This window comes from Amaranthus tricolor, chromosome 15 (genome assembly GCF_026212465.1).
Source record: "Amaranthus tricolor cultivar Red isolate AtriRed21 chromosome 15, ASM2621246v1, whole genome shotgun sequence".
In the NCBI taxonomy this organism is placed as follows: Eukaryota; Viridiplantae; Streptophyta; class Magnoliopsida; order Caryophyllales; family Amaranthaceae; genus Amaranthus; species Amaranthus tricolor.
In genome coordinates, this window is record NC_080061.1 from 1,285,388 (window position 1) to 1,305,188 (window position 19,801).

The following is a 19,801-nucleotide window of genomic DNA, read 5'->3' on the forward strand; positions in this document are numbered from 1 at the left end:
CTTTGTCTTCTCCAATCACCATTGGAGTTATGAATCATGACCCAATGACCCTCACACAACCAATACTTAAATGATAATGTCCTCTTCCAGTGGAGTAACAACTACGAGTGATATTATTACTCTATGCTACTATAGTACTATGTACTATTTGAATTTAAATTTTAAGTATTTTAACTCTTGTGTATTTAATTTTACCTACAACAATGAAGAAATTAAATTTGTTATATTTATTGTTTCTTCATTTTTATAATGTTATTTATACCTATAAATAAAATAAAAAACTCTGATATTATTTTACCTTAAAACTTATGAGGTGTTAAACTTGTGGGAATAAAATTTTCCCTTCAATATAAAATGATGATGTCAGTCTATTATATAATGGAATTGGATTTTCCGTTGGTATTGATTAATTCTAATAAATATTATCATAATCAATACATTGAAAATGGTGAATTTTCTCAACAATGCCTAAATGCATTGGAATTGGTTTATTTAATAACAATATGTAAATACACTATTGGAATTGGTTAATGCAATCAACGTTTCAATAATCAACTTAATGTATCTAGAGGTAAGGGGAAAGATAAATTGGTGAATAAAGATCAAAGGTCAAACAAAGAAGAAAACGAATATTTGCATTTGTAAAGCAAACAATTTCATTTTCGCAATCATCTGACATTTGCTTTAATTTTATACTCTAAATTTGTTTTATTATTTATTGATTTAAATAGACACAATTACTTTAAATGTTTTTTTATTCATAAATTCTTAAAGTGTCAATTACAATCTTATAGTGATCAATAAGATAATTGAGCTACTTACATAGATCCGTCTCAACATTCAATTATTTAAATAGTCTTATACAAGACAAGCTATTTTTAATTTTATATTTGTATTATTATTTAAATTTATTTTTGTATATAAATGTTATTGTTATTTAAAATATTTTATTTATTTTAACATTTTAATATATGTTCAAAATAATTTATTAATATTGAAATTTTTTTTTAATATAGTTTGTTATGGTTACTTAGTAAATATTAAAATAATATCCATAACCGCCTCGAATTATGAAGGCAAACACTAACTGGAATTTAGTATTAATCAAGCGGAAGCTTACTTTTGTCAACACAATTAAGGGGTTACTTAAAGGTCAAACCAATATCCAAGTATAATACTTAAACCAAACCAAAGCAATATAACAGAAGTCTTAACTGTCCAAAATATAGAAAAATTACAACCAAATCGAAATAAATCTAAAGTTCAAATTACATCCTTAAATTAGTCTAAATCTAAACTAATAGTCTCTCAAATACAATAAAGAGATCTAAACAAAAGGGGAGTCATACTCCAACTCGGGTTTATCTTCCGCTCGCATATCCATTCTCCGTTGAGGTGCCAGAGGGGTTTACTCTAAAAACAAAACCATTGGAAAAACATACAAAGCATAGTATTAGCAAAAAGGCTGAGTATAAACACACTGGTGTCCGTCAAACAAGTTATTAAAACCTTTTTTTATTTGAGTAAATTCATTTTGAAATATGCCTTTTCATTTGATAAATCATATTATTATTCAAATCCAGTTCAATGGCTCTATAGTCATTTCAAATTCTCATTTTTCATCATAAATCATAAGATCTCAATGGATCCAAATCAATTTCAAACTCATATCATAAGTTTACATGGGTACTTGTGAGTCATCTTGTGACTCATTTGGTAGTCGGTCTACCGTCCGCGACATGTCCGGCAAGTGTAACACAATGATATTGTGAACAATACGCGCTCAGCATTGGTGAACCATTTAATCATGCACACAACATTTGTTGTGGCATATGTACCCGCCATTTGGGCTAAAATATTTTCTGTACATAATATATATCTTGTAATTTTAATAGCATTTAGCAAAATCAAATCATAATATTTTCCACATAGGTAAAACATGCTTAGCATAATCATATCATTAAACATAACCTTTGTATTAATATTGGGGCATCACTAGCATGTATGGAAATGCATCGTAACAAAAAGTGATTAAAGTTCGATACGATTTTTTAAGGAAACCATTAAAATGTTTCGTTTCAATCTTTCTTAAAGTAAATATAACTTAAAAGAGTTTTGATATTCATTCAAAGAAACTAGAATATGATTCATAAGTCTATAAAATCATTATGACAGAAGATTTCATATAAGGCTATTTTCTTAAATACGAGATAGTTTTGCCGGTAATAAAATCGATAATTGATTTACAAAGTACATATTAATTCTCCAACAAGGTCCAAATTAATCAAGTCATTATAATACCTTATTTAAAATGAATTTAAGGTTGTCCCATCAGATTATAATTGGTTATGTGAATTTATAACGATCTTACAATTATTTTCGACAATTTGGGTATTTACCGTTATTTAAATGGTGTCTTAAATCCTAAAATTTATAAACCATCTAATTTAAACTTAATTTATACTATGAGGCGGTAGGTTATTAATATAATTATAAATTTTTTTATATAGGTCTATTTTTACCCAAATTTAATTAACAATAATAAATAAATATTTTCTATTAATTTGATAAATTAGTAAATAATTAATAATTTATTTTTTAAAATTATACCAAAGTTTTAAAAGTCATATAACATGTTTATTAGGCCATTTGAACTTATAAAAATCATGTATGATATTTTATTATTTTGTATAGACATTTTATCGATAAATAGAATAAAATAGGTTTAAAATTATTTGAGTCCGAATAAAATATTATAAAAATTATATGATATTCTAGAAGCTATTTTAAGGGGTATAAAATTTTAAATAACCATTAAAAATCATGTGGGGTATTTTTAATAATTAATATCATTATTTTACCGATAAACAGAATAAAATTTATTTAAGTCCATATATGGTCACTAAAATCCATATAAATTTTTAAACATGTATCTATTATTTATATAAGTGTCTCATAACATTTTCATGTCCAAAAGAAGTCATTTAGTATTTATTTTATATTTTACCGTTTTCCAACTTACCGATTATTAGTAACATAGTAAAAATTATTAAGGTCCTTAAATGTCAACGAAATCTTCCCAAGCTTTTACCAATTTTACCTGCTGTCCATATGAGTATGTAATAAAAATTTCAAGTCCATATGTCTTTTTTTGGTAATTATTTTATATTTTACCATTTTACAATTTACCGTTTTACAATTTATTCAAAAATAATAAAAAAAAATCCAAACTAAATATATTCTGGCCAAATCTTGTTGGAGACATTATAATATGTTTTTATTAATTATTTTTGATGATGAAGAGTTCATCTAATACCATGTTTTATAATAAGAGTATTTAACACCTTAAAATCCATTAAAATATCAATTTAACGAATAATCTCAACAAAAAGTATCAAAGAAATTTTCTTAACATATAGCTACTGAAAATTTCTTTTAAAATGAATTTCAAATATTTTCAAATTCATATAATTATTTCCATCACAATAATTTTCACAAAGTAGTGTTAAACATGCCTTTAAATATACAATAATTTATAAAATCAACATGCATGATGCCCACAATAATAATACATGTAATAAATTATTCCATATTCAAATTTATCATTTTGACATCATTTTTCAAGATTTAAGAACTTCTCTTTGGGAATTTATTTTTTTTTAAAAAACAAGTTTATACACAAACTTTCCCAACATGTTCTTAAATCCTTAAAAATCACCCCATGTGACATACCTCGACTCCAAGCCTATATAATTATTCCGTAAGCTCCTACGCGTTCTTAGAAGTGGTTTTAACTTCGGGTCCTTGCCCTTCAAGTCTCAACTCCAACTCTTCAACTAAATATATTGCATTCATCCAAAAATCAATACTCCCTCCGTTCCTATTTGTTCTTCCTATTTGGGTATTTCACAAAGATTAAGAAAAAGAGAATCTTTGGTGGTAGTGGGTATTATTTTAATTATATAATAGTGGGAAGTAATGATTGTATTGGAAGTATGAGGTTGTAGTGGGTATTATTTTAATTAAATAGTAGTGTGAAGTAATGATTGTATTGGAAGTATGAGAGAGAAAATAATTATAAATAAAAGAAAATGGGTACATTAAAAGAAAAGGGGGATTTTAAGGGGTAAAAGTGAGATAAAAACTTTTTAAAAATAGAAAGTATTCTAAAGTGGAAGAACTTTTGAAACTACCCGTTATAGTAATGTGGAAGATCAAAAAGGAACGGAGGGAGTAATAATTTTGAATTTCTAACATGCACTTAACTTTCCCTAGTTAGAGTTGTTAGACTAATACTTGTGATGATTTTAACATATTTGGAGTATACTTATTATGTTGAGTAACATACTTAGTTAAGTCTCATAATTTTACTTGAATCCTTTAAGTAACAAAATTTATATGTTTGTGCAAATACATCTTCTTACTCTCTATTATGGCCTATTTTTATAGATTTATAAGTGATGATTTTCTTAGTTTAGAGATAAAATACTCATTTTATAATGATCTTAGTTTATAGAAGGATTCATGTAAAAAAAAAGTTTTACATGAACAAGTTTTAACAAAAACTAGTGGAATAAAGAAATGAACATAATTTACTCTATACTTGGTGGATTTTTCTTCAAGTTTGCTGTCTATGGAAAGCTCTTAAGATGAAGATTATTTTTATGGGAGATTTGAGTTTATAAACATAAATTTTCAGAAGTTTTAGATGGGTTTTTGAAGGAGATTTGATGAGAAAAGAAGGTATTTTAGTTATTGAAAGTTTGAAGGAGTCTAGTGTTTGTTAATGGATGAATTTGGGAGCAATGTGTTGGGGTTTATGGCTGAATAATTATTCAGAAAATAGAGTGTTTTTGCTTCAAATATTTGCCTCTTGCATGCTTGTAATGATGCACAAGCTTTGGGTAGAACAAAAGGGGTTCTTGGGTAGAGTTTTTAGCTTGTGTATGTAAGTATACAAAGGGCTATAAGGGGGAGTAGGACAGCTTTAGCATGGCTGATTGGGGTTTTTTTGGTGATTTTTGTCCATCATTTGATCTATTATAGTGTAGGAAAGGTTTATCTAAGATAGTTTAAAGTTTGGGTAAAAATTGTTGTACATGTGTGAAATGTGTGAAATGTTTAATTTACTCCCATCATGGTTATATAATATGCTTGAGTAATAATTAAAATTTTCTCGAACTGTTATGGGTAGTTGCTCAACTTTAAGTTTTACCTTCAAAGTTTATGTTACTTGTTACGATTTATAATCACCTTACGAATTAACAAGTTTCTTACCATTGTAGAGATTTTTCAAATTACTACCATCACTAATTAAATTATTATTAGTAACGAATAAATATATAAGGAAAATTAGGCGCTAAAAACGACTAATGAAATCTCATAATAATACGACTGTTTCAATATCAATAACATCATTCATAACTTATAAAATAGTATTTTTAAAATTTAAAATGAATTAAATATTAGCTATTATATGCAATTATTACTTCATTGAAAATCAATAACGAATAATTTATAATTCTTTTTTTTTAGAATAATAAAAAACAATAAAACAAAAAAAGCCGTATGCACGAGGATTATCTAGTATTGTTAGTAAAAGAAAAAATAAGAAGTTGTAAAAAAGGTGATATTTTAGAAGGTAAGTAGATCACGAAAATAATGTGTATTTAGATTATAAAACCCATGTAATAATGGAAAGACTATTATTAATATTGAGAATGTTGTTGATTACTATAATTTGAGCACTCATAAGATTTCCAATAGCATTTTATTTTTAATAAACAAAATTTGATATTATTAATTTGAACTTTTAGTTATTTGCTGTAAATAATTTTATTTTTATATTATTTTTTAATAATCCAACATCTATTCTTAGTTTGTTATCAGCGAAGCCTTTTATTTTTTAATTAGTATGTTGACAACAAACTAAGACCAAAGGTAGGTTTATTAAAAGATTATCCAAAATTGAGATTATTGAGAGCGGATGTGTGAAAAGTTGGATTATTAATGTCAATTTTTCTTTATCAAATCACACTCCCTCCGTTTGAATGACTTTGTGTCTTTTGGTTTTGACATATTTGTCGAGATAATTGTTGAAATCTTAATATATCTAATTGTACATTACTAAAAATTACAAAAAAAATAATATTAATTAATAATTCTTATGCTGAGACGTACCAAACAAGATTTATGCTGAGATGTACCCAACAAGATTCAATATGACTATTTTAACTTATATAAATTAAGTATAAAATACTTCCTCCATTTTTTTAGTTGCACCTAAACACATTTTTAAGCAGTATAATGCGTTTTGTTAGGCCTAAAATTATACTCAACTAAAAATTATAAAAATTTATTCATATGAAAATATACGACGAGACGAATAAAACAAAATCCCATATGACTTTGTTTTTTTCTTTTTTAATAGTCGCAAAACATAAAATAGTACTGAACGATAAATAGTGTCTTTAGTGCAATTAAATAAAAACTAAGTATACACTCATAAATGTGTCTTTATGTGGTAAAAATTGATTCTTAAATGTATTTATTGATCACGAACATATACAGTATACTCCTCAAATTGAGATGGACAACAAAAGTATTCATTATACTTATCATTTTGTGTGTTTTAGTTTTGTTACAACGCAAGAAAAAAAATATTTTATTTGTATTGAGAAAATAAAATAAAACATAAGCGGATGGAACAAAAATAGTGTGATGGAGAGATAAAAAATCGAATTTTATATCAATTTTTAGACAGAAGTTTGAATTCGAATTTTACTTTAGCTTTTTATCGTCTTCAACTTGCCTTGTAATAAAAAAAAGAACAATTAATATTAATAATTCAACCTTTTATTCATTCGCTGTGCATAATACATATTTGAATTATTTCTTAATAATTTAGCCTTTGCCCCTAATTTGTTATCAAAATAACCTTTTATTTTATAATAATTTAATATTTGTCTCTAATTTAGTTTGCTATCAGCATATTCCTATAATATGCTAATTAAAGATAAATGTTAATTAATTAAAAAATAATTTAAAATTTAAATTATTAACGGTAAATAAGTAAAAAATTAGATTATTAATATTATTTTTTTCTTTAAAACAAAAATTATGAGTTGGAACTTGGAACTTGAAATAGTAAGACACAAGGGTAAATTCAGGAATGCACAGCATTATCATATAGCAATTGAACTCAATTTGCATTTTACATCCAAATTTGATGAACTCCAGTTCACTTCAAATCTCCAATCCCAATTATGTGCACACGAGATAGTCTTCTATTTGTTAGGGTTTATCAACCATTTCCAATCAAAAACCTAAGCAAATCTGGCACGCCCTTGATTCGAGTTCGTAAACACACGCAACAACTAAATTCTTTGAAACTGCTAACAAATGGAGTTAAGTTAATTCGTAACAGACCTACATTTTCATGTAATTCTATTGCGGATACAGCAAATTCGAATAGTGAAGATTTTGTGACTAGGGTTTTGAAGGAAAACCCTAGTCAAGTAGAACCCAGATTTTTAGTTGGTGGAGAAGTGTATACTTCAACTGAAGTGCAAAAATTAAAGAATAAAAAAACTGGGTTTAGAAGTTTAGAGGTGTTAAGGAGGTTAAATTTGAAGGATAAGGCAAGAGTAAATGAGAAATTTGAGGAAAATGGAGGTGAAAAAATGGTGGGTAATGTTTATTTGAAGGATATTTTGAGGGAATTTAGAGGGAAACTTTATGTTCCTGAACAAATTTTTGGGGTGGATTTGTCTGAAGAAGAGGAATTTGATAAAAAGTTTGAAACTTTGCCTAAATTGAGTTATGAAGAGTTCATGAATTTTTTGAGGAGGGATAAGGTAAAACTGTTGGTCTTAAAGGAGAATAATGGATTGGAATCTGAGGATGGGATGAGAGATTTTATTGTTGAGCTTAAAGAAAGTGTTGGAGATAAGAGCTTACATAGAAATGAATGGTGAGATTCTTTTTTCTTATACAAGTTTAAGATTGTAGATTAAATGATTTTGATGATAATTTTTGGCAGTTTTGTGGCAGGGCAATTCAGTTGGGTGATGATCAAGCTAAGGTGGTCTTGGCTGAATATACTGGTCCTCAGTATGAAATAGAGACTCAAATGACCTCGGTAGACATTCTTGAATCTATACTTGATAGATAGGTTGTTGGATTATTGAAAATTCGACAGTGTGTTTTCATGTTTGATACAGGAAATCCTTGTAGTGATAAGTTGTTTGATGAGCTGCCTGTTTTTTATGGTTTAATGATTTTTTCGAAATTCTGAATGGACTTGGGTTATGTGATATCTGTCTTATAAAATTATGTAGTGTAAGTGGAACTATTAGTCCTCGATTTTTATCTGTTTCAGCTTCATATATAGACTAGTTCTGCTAGTATGGTTCAATTTTATGAGATTTGATAATGCTGTAACAATCAAGTTACGCAAGCGATTATTGCGTGGGGCTTCAGGAATTTTGTTATGGAATCACATATTACTATTGTAGTGTACTTTTGTTATGACAAATTCTCATTATTATAGGTCATATAGAGGTTGTTCCTTTTGTTTTAACTTTTAAGTGTTTTCTTTTGTCATGTGTTGGCCAGTTTTGTGAATATAAGTGCTGTATGCCTTATAAAAACGTTGTTGGGATAGTGGATTGTTATGTGATATCTGAAATACGAGATAAAGCCTATTCTTTTTTTCATACACCATATTCTAGTTTTTCTCCTTTCTTCAACGAATATTAAACATCTTTTGCATGATTTCCTATTATGCTCAAAAAAGTTTAGTTTTGACTGATATATTACTTGTTTTTGGATGAGCTGAACCTTTTGCTACCTATTTTCTCCCCCTTAAGAAGCAAATGAATTTAGGTTGAACAAGTGGTGCAATTTCAGATCAGAATTAGTGCCTTCCATGAATCTTTAGAGTTCTTGTTGATTCCATGTTTTACAGACATCAATTGCAAAAGTGCCCGAGTATCCTAATCCTGTTGCGTCCTCAATATCAAGGAGAATCATGGTGGAATTTGGAATGGTTACTGTGGCCATGGCGGCAGCTGCGGCTGTTGTTGGAAGCTTCCTTGCTTCAGCTGTTTTTGCAGTCACTAGTTTTGTCTTTGTTGCCACTTTATACGTTGTCTTGCCTATAGTCAAGCATTGCCTCAAAATGTCCAAAGGCATCATATTTTCTATTTTAGAGGGCGTGTCGGACATTTTTAGTGATGGATGGATAATTACCAAGTTGAAAGAAATTTATACTATTGGTGGTGTATCTGCCAGTCTTGCATTACTAAGACCAATGCTGCTGGTCCTTTTGACCATGGTTCTCCTTGTCCGATTTACTCTTTCAAGAAGGCCAAAAAATTTCAGGAAGTGGGTACGTTACGATCTCTATATTCAATGAGTTTTAAATGTATTTCAGCTGGTATATTTGCACACTAACTATTATGATTTGTGTATCATGTAGGATATATGGCAAGGTATAGATTTTTCACAATCCAAGCCTCAGGCCCGAGTCGATGTAAGTATCCTTCAAGATTGTAATTTATGAATCTTATTTTTCTTAATTGTATGTCCTTATATTCAATACTTACTGAAAATTCTCGTAGGGTTCAACTGGGGTCACTTTTGCTGATGTTGCTGGCATTGAAGAAGCAGTTGAAGAACTTCAAGAGGTAAATGAATCAGAATTGCACTATAATGCTAGTTAGGAATTCATTTGCATAATCATTTGTATTGGGTTTAGCAAACCCTAATAGATTCACAATGTGATTAGCGATGCCAAGTTGCTTTTTCTGTGTCTACTGAACGATGCACAATATGATTAGCAAACGCACTCTCGTATTTCAATTTGTTGTTGATGGGAGTAGTTCTAGCACTTGTGCTTAGTGTCTTCTCTTTTGTTAATGGAATCAGCTAGTCTCTTGAGAGGCCGTCTCTTTCAGAGACGTATCTCAAGTCCAGCCCATTTAAGATTAATACCTACTTACCGTATTCTTAATGCCTACTCACCTTATCCTTAATGCTTACTTACCGTATGCTTAATGCCTACTTTCAATATCTTAAATGTCTACTTACATCATTCTTAATGCCTACTTACAATATCTTTTGAAACTGAAGCTTGGCCAATTTCTCCTAATTTTGACAACCAATTATTTTCATCTTTTTGACAATTTTGTAAGCTGAAGCTCTAGTAATTGTTACTGAATTAGTTACTTTTTATGATGTGTAGTTAGTGAATTACCTGAAGAACCCAGAGCTATTTGATAAATTGGGTATAAAACCTCCACATGGAGTCCTTTTGGAAGGTCCACCTGGTTGTGGAAAGGTAATAGAAAATTTTTCAGCGTTTTGTTGAAACTTGCAGTGTCTAAATGACTAAATTTTAATCTTGTGGCTGGCAGACCCTAGTTGCAAAAGCTATTGCTGGTGAAGCTGGCGTCCCATTTTACCAAATGGCCGGGTCAGAATTTGTTGAAGTTCTTGTTGGTGTTGGTTCTGCACGTATTAGGGATTTATTCAAGAGGGCCAAGGTAAAAGGCGTGTAATGTTTCTCATAATGTGTACTGCATGTACTAGTGAAAACTTTTCTGCTTAGTATGAGAATCCACGTGGACTGTGGTAATAATACTTTCTTTGTGCAGGTCAATAAGCCATCAGTCATATTTATCGATGAAATTGATGCATTAGCTACGCGGTATGTATTCTTATGTCGTTTTAGTTATCAAATATTTCTCCTTCTAGTTTGGATTAAGGCTTTGGCATTGATGTTTATTGATAAGCTTATGTATATGAGGATAAATTTTTTGAATCCCCTTGGAACTTTTCTAATTAGGCGTCAAGGAATATTCAGTGATTCAACTGATAGTCTATACAATGCTGCAACTCAAGAGAGGGAAACTACTTTAAATCAGCTTTTAATTGAGCTTGATGGTTTTGATACCGGAAAAGGTGTCATCTTTCTAGGTGCTACAAATCGAAGAGATTTACTTGATCCTGCACTCCTTCGACCAGGCCGTTTTGATAGAAAGGTTTGTACTAACAATCCATACATTTCTCAGCCTTTGACAGTGCTGAATGGATGGAAGAAATTATTTGGAATTTCTATATTTTTTTACATTTGCGTGGTATCTTTTATCAACTTTTTCCTTATGTAGATAAGGGTTCAACCTCCCAATGCAAAAGGAAGACTAGACATTCTTAAAGTTCATTCCCGAAAAGTCAAACTGTCATCTTCTGTTGATTTGTCCACTTATGCAAAGGACTTACCTGGTATGTCATTCTTCTACTTGATTTCATGTCATGGAATACAGCATTGCTCAAAATTCTATATTTAATATATGCCCTATGTCCCATTCATTTTGCATCAATTGTCATTTGGTCCGTCCCACTCATTTTGCATCACTTCTATTTTTGGAATTTCATCCACACAATTCTTTCTCTTTCTCTTCATTTATTACCAATTTTTTAAAAACCCCACAATTTCTCTTTGCTTCAAATCTATCGAGACTGAGGGAGCAATCTAATTTTGGTAGAATAGCACTATAGCCATTATTTTGAATACGTGGCTTTATATTAGTTACCATGCATCAAATATTTCGACTATTGGTTTGATTCTAATCATTAATAACGTCCTTGCATAATGTATATAAATTCTTTCCCACTCTCTTATTGTCAGCGAATGTAAAACTATTTGTTTACTTGAGTAGTACTTTGACCACAATAATATATGTTTATCGTCATTAATTGGTTTAGTATTAAAATTAATCGTAATATGCACGGTCTATCACACTGCTAGTCAAAATTATAAGCTGATTCATCTATGTTATGTATTTTTGTAATATTTATGTTATAAATCCATATAATTTGACTGTAACATGTCTTGTTAGAATTTACGAGATTGTTAATGTTCTACAAGTTATGCTGACCTCTACAGATGTGATTGACGCAGTATGGATACTTTATCATGTGCTTGTTCAGGGTGGACGGGTGCTAGATTGGCCCAGTTGCTACAAGAGGCTGCTTTAGTGGCTGCTAGGAAAGGGCATGAAGAAGTTGAGCAGTCCGACATTGATGATGCAGTGGATCGACTAACAATTGGGCCTAAACGAGTTGGCATAGAGTTAGGGCACCAAGGACAGTGTCGCCGGGCTACAACTGAAGTTGGAACTGCTATAACATCTCACTTGCTAAGAAGACTTGAAAATGCGAAAGTTGAAAGCTGTGATCGGGTATCTATCAACCCACGTGGCCAGGTGATCGTTTTTACCCTTTGATTTCTGTTGCGTACTAGTTGCTATTGTGAAGTGAGAAGATGTGTGGTATTTATTTGAAGTACCTCAATATAGTTTATCCTGACGTAAATTGAGTTACTTTCGCAGACATTGTCCCAAGTCGTGTATCATCGTCTTGATGATGAGTCATACATGTTTGAGAGGCAGCCACAGTTGCTACATCGTCTACAGGTTTCACATTTAGGTTTTCTATTATTTTCAATGAAATCTATTTGGTATATTGTTGATCTTTTCCGTCTTGCCTGAATTTACCCGCAAAGGTATTCCTTGGTGGGAGGGCTGCCGAGGAAGTAATTTATGGACATGATACATCAAGGGCTTCAGTTAACTATCTTGCTGATGCAACCTGGCTTGCCCGGAAAATAATAACTATGTAGGCTCATTTTTATCCATTCATTGTTGTACATTTTCATGTTTGCCTTCTGTTATATTGATTTCCTTTCTAAATTTTATCAGATGGAATTTGGAGAACCCAATGGTTATACACGGGGAACCACCTCAGTGGAGGAAAGCACCTAAGTTTGTAGGACCCAGGCTGGACTTTGAGGGATCGTTATATGATGACTATGACCTTATTGAACCCCCAGTTAATTTTAATTTGGATGATCAAATTGCGAAAAGGACCGAAGAGTTGTTACGGAAGATGTACGGAAAAACTGTTTCGCTGCTTAGGCAGCACCGTGCAGCTTTGCTTAAATCTGTGAAGGTGTGTCTCTTTCTCTATAAAACTCTCATGGCATGTTGATTTTTATGTTATGTACTATACTTGTCACGGATATTATTTTGTTGGCAAATGGCTGTTTGTTGTGGGTTTTTTTAGTTGACTTGTTTGATCTACTGAAAGAGTTGACTGCTTTTGTTGGCTTAAGAAGCTAGCTGGAAAAGTCAACTGTTAAGAATTATTTGGTAAAATTAGTTATTGGTTGTTGACTGTGTATTAGATAAAAAATGACCAACAAGTCAAAAGCCAATCTAAGCAACTTTTTCTTTCAAGTGCCTTCAACGTCTGTGTTGTGTAAACCGTATAGAAACCCTCAATTGAGTAACTTGCCTTGAGGACTAGAACATTTTGCTCATCTAAATTTGTTAATTTTTTAGGTAAGAAAAGTAAGAAGTCTCTTTTCCCCCACTATTTGTGTGATCATGCCCATGTTTTGAACCCTAGTGTGCTATTTATCAGGTTTTACTCAATCAAAAAGAGATTAGTGGAGCAGAAATCGATTTTATCCTCGATAAATACCCTCCAGAAACACCAATAAGCCTTCTCCTAGAGGAGGAAAATCCCGGTAGCCTTCCATTCTTCGGTGAGGAGAACGGTTATGAACTAGAGCATGCTTTGGCAACTTCATCAAATGGTGAATTGGTGTGACTTTCAACGTAATCGATCAACCTACCGAACAACATATTCAAAGCCTGATGCGCAGTGTTTTTGATGAAATTGAACTGCACTGAACTTGTTGGAGACGAGGTAGAAAGCGGAAATGCACGTGAAGTTGTCATTCGTACGCTCTCAAATAAAAAGGATGTTTGAAATTTTGACATGAAAATGTAAGCCGCTATGTATTGAGTTTTGATTGTACAGGGATTCTTGGCCCAGCCCAATGTTCTAGTTTCTTCGGTTCATTTAGAAGAAGCAACAATTGAGCATATCATTGTTTTGTTGTAGCAATTGTTGAAATACCTGAAGTACAATTTAATACTCCCTTCTATTCACCTGAGTCCCATTTGACTTTTTACGGATTTTAAGGACAGTCAAAAGTGAGACTCTAAAGGTAGGAAAGAGAGTAGTATTATGAGTTTTTAATGTAAGGGAGGAAAATTAGTATGGGTAATAGAGGTTATAATTGAAAATAGGATAAAGCTACTAAGGGCATAAAAGTCAAAAACTCATACTAAAAATAGAAATGTGACAATTAAGATGATTTGACCATAAAAAAATGTGACACATATGCTGAATAGGAGGGAGTACAAGATTATACTCCCTCTGTTCCATTTGAAGTTTCGTATGCTCTTCGTTTGCTACAACAAATACATAAAGCTCTCATTTTATTTTTTAAATTGACAACACATTCTAAGAGACAAATGGAGTAATTTATTTTTTTACACAAAAAATTTATCTATATTTATATTCTAGATATTAGGAGTCAATTAAAAAAGGCTTTTTTGTTATAAGGTTAAGGATGTGTATATTTTCTTACCCTTTTAACCTTATTGGGTTACACTTTATTAAATTAAAGTAAAATACAGGGTTCTACTTACATTGTAATATTTTCTTCTATGAAAATATATCTTACTAATACTTTTTTAAACTTAACTACACATTCAAACACTTTTTTATATCATCAAAACAATTCATTCTCTTTTCATTTAATAATACAATTTCACAATTTTTCATACGTTTTCTGAAGATTACTTTTTTTTTTTGTTTGATTCAATTTCAGTGAGAATACTTCAATAAGAAATGAAAGGAATAGTAAATATTTGTAGTTTGTTTACTAATCTTAATGAAACCTAAAAAAATTATGATTGTTCTCACATTTTTTTCTATTGTTAGTATATATAAATATTTTTAGGCATTGTTCTCTACAAAATTATTTTGTATTGAGTTATTAAATTTTATTTACTTAGTTTCATTCAATTCAGTTTATTTAAACTCTTTATTCCTAACAATATAACAAACATATTTCAAATATAAATAACTAATAAAATAATTTATATCTCTATTTATCTTTTTATACATGACGACATAAAGTAGAAACATAGACGGACTCCTTATGAATGTGGAAAATATGTCGAATTAGTTGATTCGAATTGGAATTTTCAAATTATCTATAACTCTAATTCTTTTAGTTAAAACAATTTATTTTAAGTGAACCGCCTAACTAACCGAGTTACGTTTGTTTACTGCGGGATATAAATATCATTTTCCTTTAAAAATATATATATATATATATATATATTATTCACTAATATAAATGTACCAAATGTTCTTAGCCATTGAAATGCAATGACCTCGGCACAAATAATAACCACTAGAGTTTCCGAGGATGTTGGAGAAATCTAAGAATGTAAAACGCAACTCCACAAGTCTACAACAGATCCAAAACGACAAATCATGTCTTCAATACCCAAAAAAAAAATATTACAAAAAATACAAAATCTTGAATTTACTTGTCCTTTTTCAACTTAAATTCATCCCTTTTTAGGCTTTAACTCTCCTCCTCTCTATTTCTTCTCTTAGTTTTTGCCCTTTAACAATTGACTACTATTTGAAATAGCTAGAATTCTATCTTAAATCACAAATTTTATCCTAGTATGCGACGGATGAAGTATGAAGAAAGCTAAAAATGGTGGTGGGTATAATGTAAAAAGACCTGGTATTCATTCAAGTCATAGAAATGGTCAAGTGTTTGGATGTTACAACAACAAAAAGAAAAAGAATAATGAGAATAACAAGGTTGATAATGGAGATAAAAGGAGTAACAATAACAACAATAACAATAATAGCTTTTATGAACTTTGTCTTTCATTAAGCTGGTGCTTCGTCATCTCGTTCTATTTTGAGGTCTGTCTCAGAAATGGAAATGGAGGTAATTTTTTCTTTTGTTTTCAATTTTTATGTACCCTTTTGATTTTGTTTTCTGGGTTTGTGTTTGTTTATTTGAGTATTTTGTTAATTTGGAGTTTTGGTCAATATTGGTCCTCATTGTTGGAAAATAATCCACTTGATAATTCATGTGGAAAAATTAGAGAACTTTAGGCTAAAAGCCATATGACTGATTTGATCAATTAATTTGATCAGTTTTTTTTTTTGGAAAATAATCCACGTGTTAATTGAGGTCGAAAAATTATAGAAATGAGAGAGTTGGGTGTTTATAATTGAGGTCAAAAAGTTAGAGAAATGAGAGAGTTGGGTGTTTGTAATTGAGGTCAAAATGTTGGAGAAATGAGAGAGTTGGGTATTTGTCAAACTGCTAATAGCTGTTAGCTGATAGGGTGTTTGAACAGTTTGTTAAAAACAATTCATTTATAACAATAAATTGTTTCAACTTCTTAATTTACCAAAACATTAACATTGGATGGTTTGACCAAAGTTATCTTTTGACTAACGTAAAGATCCTATTGTGTATAAAACAATGACAAATTTATCCTTTCTCCCATATTGTTTGTGTAAAAATGTTGAACATTTTGATTTCTTCTTGTTATATTTTACTGCGTAAATTGCATAATTACCTATTTTAATTTGTTGTAGTTTAAGCTTGATGCTTCAATGTGGTATATAGAAGTATTGCTGGGTAGTTTGTTTCAATTGAGCTAAAGAAGCTGACCCAAGTTCATTTTATTGTCCAGAAACTCATCACTACCCTAATTATAGAAGCTTGTTATCCGATGGTAAGCTTGTAGGCAACGGAAATCCAAATGTTCGCAACATTACTCTTGATAAATTCTCATACGACTTGTCGAAGGATAATAAATCAATAAACATCAACATTTCTACCGTTCAAAGACTAGGTTCGTTAAATGCTAGTTACTCGGTTTGTAGGCATAAAGGCTTAGATGAATTGGTCTTTCACATATTAAAACTAGGATACACTCGGTTAGTGTGCGAAATGTCTTGTCGAATAGATCAAAGAATCAGCAAACTAGAGGACTATCAACACGGAAGGGATATGGATTCCGCCTATTTGAAACTCGATGTAACGCAAAATACATCTATACCCGGAAAAGGTCTAGTCTCCTCTGATGAACGAGCTAATGTTTTTCATCGGATGGAACCGGATGGAACTCCTTACAATTATGCTTCGGCTGCTAAAGGTGCTAAAGTCGTGGCTCATAATAAGGTAGCAAAAGGGGCAAGCAACATTTTAGGGAAGGATCACGACAAGTATCTTATAAACCCGTGTTCTGTGTCAGATAAGTTTGTGGTAGTTGAGCTTGCGGAAGAGACTTTGGTAGATTCCGTCAAGATTGCGAATTTTGAGCACTACTCCTCGAATTTCAAGGAGTTCGAATTGTGGGGAAGCTTGGCTTACCCGACTGATGCATGGTCTTTTATGGGAAAATTTGTTGCTGCTAATGTTAAGCAAGCACAGACCTTTGTTCTGCCTGAACCCAAATGGGTTACTTACTTGAACCTGAGTTTGATCAGTCATTATGGCTCAGAACATTTCTGCACGTTGAGTGTCTTGGAAGTTTACGGTGTGGATGCTATTGAACGGATGCTTGAAGATCTAATGGTTTCATCTGGCAGATCTGTTCACAGCGAGCAAGTATCGAAGACTAATTCTACCGGAGCACAATCTGCCAGGCCTCAGAATGTTACAGCTAATGGGAATAACGGTAGTGAAGCTGAGAATGGAAGTAGCGAAGAGCAAAAGGCTAATACAGATGCGAGTAAGAGTCCGGGCACAACTAAGATTCCTGATCCGGTGGTGGGGAAGTCGAATAGCAGAATTCCCGGAGACACTGTACTAAAGATTTTGATGCAGAAGGTGAGGTCGGTGGAAGTGAACTTGTCGGTTTTGGAAGAGTATCTCAAGGAGTTAGACCAGAAACAACGCGATAATGTCCCTGAAATCTACAAAGAGATATCGAAAGTTACTTCTTTGATAGACGATGAAAGAAATGCAATCAAAGAACTAATTGAGTGGAAGGAAGAAACGGTATTTTTTCGCTTGTTCTTTAGAACATAGTCGCTGTATTCTGTAGATACGATTTCTAACGATGTTGAATAATTCTTACTTTTACAGGACAAGCAAAGGGAAGACACCGAGATATGGAAGGCGGTCTTCTCCTCGCAAGTTGAAGAGCTGGTTGACGAAAATAAGATCCTCAGGTCAGTGGCCTTCCCAGTTTGCTGCTTTTCTTTTGTAACTCCCGGTTTAACATAATTCGCTAGCAAATTCGCTTCTTGAATTCGCAATTCGCTCAAATTTGACCAAGAATAGCCCAAAACTGGTCATAATTTGCTTTTTTCGATATGTTCTTCGCGAGGAGATTAGTGAATCATGTGACACTGGTCACTGGTAACTCTTACCAACTGGTTTACTTTATGTCATGGCATCACATTGATATTTTGTTTGTAAAATCTATCTCTGGCAAAAATGGTGTTTGAAATACAATGAGCAATTGAGAGTGGATAGACAATAAAAGAAGTTGAAATTTGAGAGAAAAACATATAATGTGATAGTACATTCCATTCCGTTACACCAACACCATACATACATGGTTCTGATGTAAGTAAAATTTTGGGGAGTGGGATGTATGCAATCGCACTCATGTTAGTGATAACAAAGAGTTTCTTTCAGATAAACCCTTGGTAGCAAATATGTTGCGCAACTTCACATAAATAAGAAGCGTATCTGACTCAATGAGCCATTTACACATAGTCCATTATAATCTGAAACCAAAGAACTATAAATCTTTGACCCCATCAAAATAAGGGACATATACATTGATACACATAATACGGGGCTCGGAGATTTTTCGACTAGCAAGAAATTGGGAAATGCATTGACCTCACGTGCAGGCGCATGAGGGCATGTGAATCTGCCTCTGCACAGAGATAATACAATTTTTTGTAGGACTTTGTTGATCATGGTTATGGATAATTTGTCTAGGAGAGCAATTTGTTTTCCTCAATTGACACCCTCTCCACATTTCAATGACTGCTTCTCAGTTCCTATCATCTAACACTGTCCTCTCGAACGCAGATCTCTTATCGAAAACATAGAGAAGGATCAGGCAAGTCTACAGAACAAGGAGCTAGCTGTTTTATTAGTGAGCTTGTGCTTCTTGTGTATAGCATTCCTCAAGCTCGTCTCCAAACGGATTTTGCTCTCATTTGGAGCTTCTCGAGGCAGCAATGTCTCCACAAATAGAGGCTGGTTGTTGATACTCCTTAGCAGTGGCATCACGATGCTAATAACATTGATTTAGTCGAACATTGCGCCATTTTTCGCCTTCACTGAAGAATGTCAAGGCGGCAAGTTAGTCAGTGCCATAAAGCCCATACTGCTTCCTGCCCCTTATGTTGGGGCAGAGATGTATTAGGTAGAATAGCATTATGCTTTGTAAAAGCAATTTTAATGGATTACTTTCAGCTTTTTGAATAAATGATCCTTTTTTTTAAATCCCCACTTAGGCTAAGACTTAGTTTTTATAGGCTTCAATGTAGGAACTCAACACTTTTTATACATGAGATTGTTGGGCCTACATTGTTGTATTTGTTTCTCTGTTTGTGTGGATATGCATGTTTGAGGCTTTCTCATAGTGTCAACAACTCAACATCACATTCACATTCCGTCACTCGACTTCACTGTATAATAGTTTTGGGCGTACTGTAACCTAAAATAGACTTTGATTACAGAAAAATCATCTATATTGATTGCGAAACTATTCTGTAATCATTACTTAGGACATGTTCTCTTCGTCTGATCTGATTGGATCTGATCTGAATTTACTAAGGTCTGATCTGATCTGATCTGATCTGG

At 31.8% G+C, this 19,801-nt stretch overlaps 2 protein-coding genes across 2 annotated transcripts; both read left to right on the forward strand.

Annotated features, from left to right (window-relative positions):
• Nucleotides 1-7,133: 7,133 nt before the first annotated feature.
• Nucleotides 7,134-14,007, forward strand: LOC130800879 (probable inactive ATP-dependent zinc metalloprotease FTSHI 1, chloroplastic). Its single transcript, XM_057664598.1, has 15 exons — nt 7,134-7,972; nt 8,053-8,140; nt 8,969-9,391; nt 9,482-9,535; nt 9,624-9,689; nt 10,247-10,342; nt 10,419-10,547; nt 10,659-10,711; nt 10,850-11,045; nt 11,172-11,286; nt 11,995-12,269; nt 12,396-12,479; nt 12,569-12,681; nt 12,765-13,014; nt 13,489-14,007. Exons 1-15 carry the CDS (start codon nt 7,266-7,268, stop codon nt 13,675-13,677), a joined length of 2,838 nt encoding a protein of 945 aa, XP_057520581.1. The 5' UTR covers nt 7,134-7,265; the 3' UTR covers nt 13,678-14,007.
• Nucleotides 14,008-15,347: 1,340 nt separating this feature from the next.
• Nucleotides 15,348-19,441, forward strand: LOC130800880 (SUN domain-containing protein 5). Its single transcript, XM_057664599.1, has 4 exons — nt 15,348-15,898; nt 16,659-17,971; nt 18,059-18,144; nt 19,022-19,441. The coding sequence occupies exons 1-4, from the start codon at nt 15,640-15,642 to the stop codon at nt 19,245-19,247; spliced, it is 1,884 nt and encodes a 627-aa protein (XP_057520582.1). The 5' UTR covers nt 15,348-15,639; the 3' UTR covers nt 19,248-19,441.
• Nucleotides 19,442-19,801: the final 360 nt, after the last annotated feature.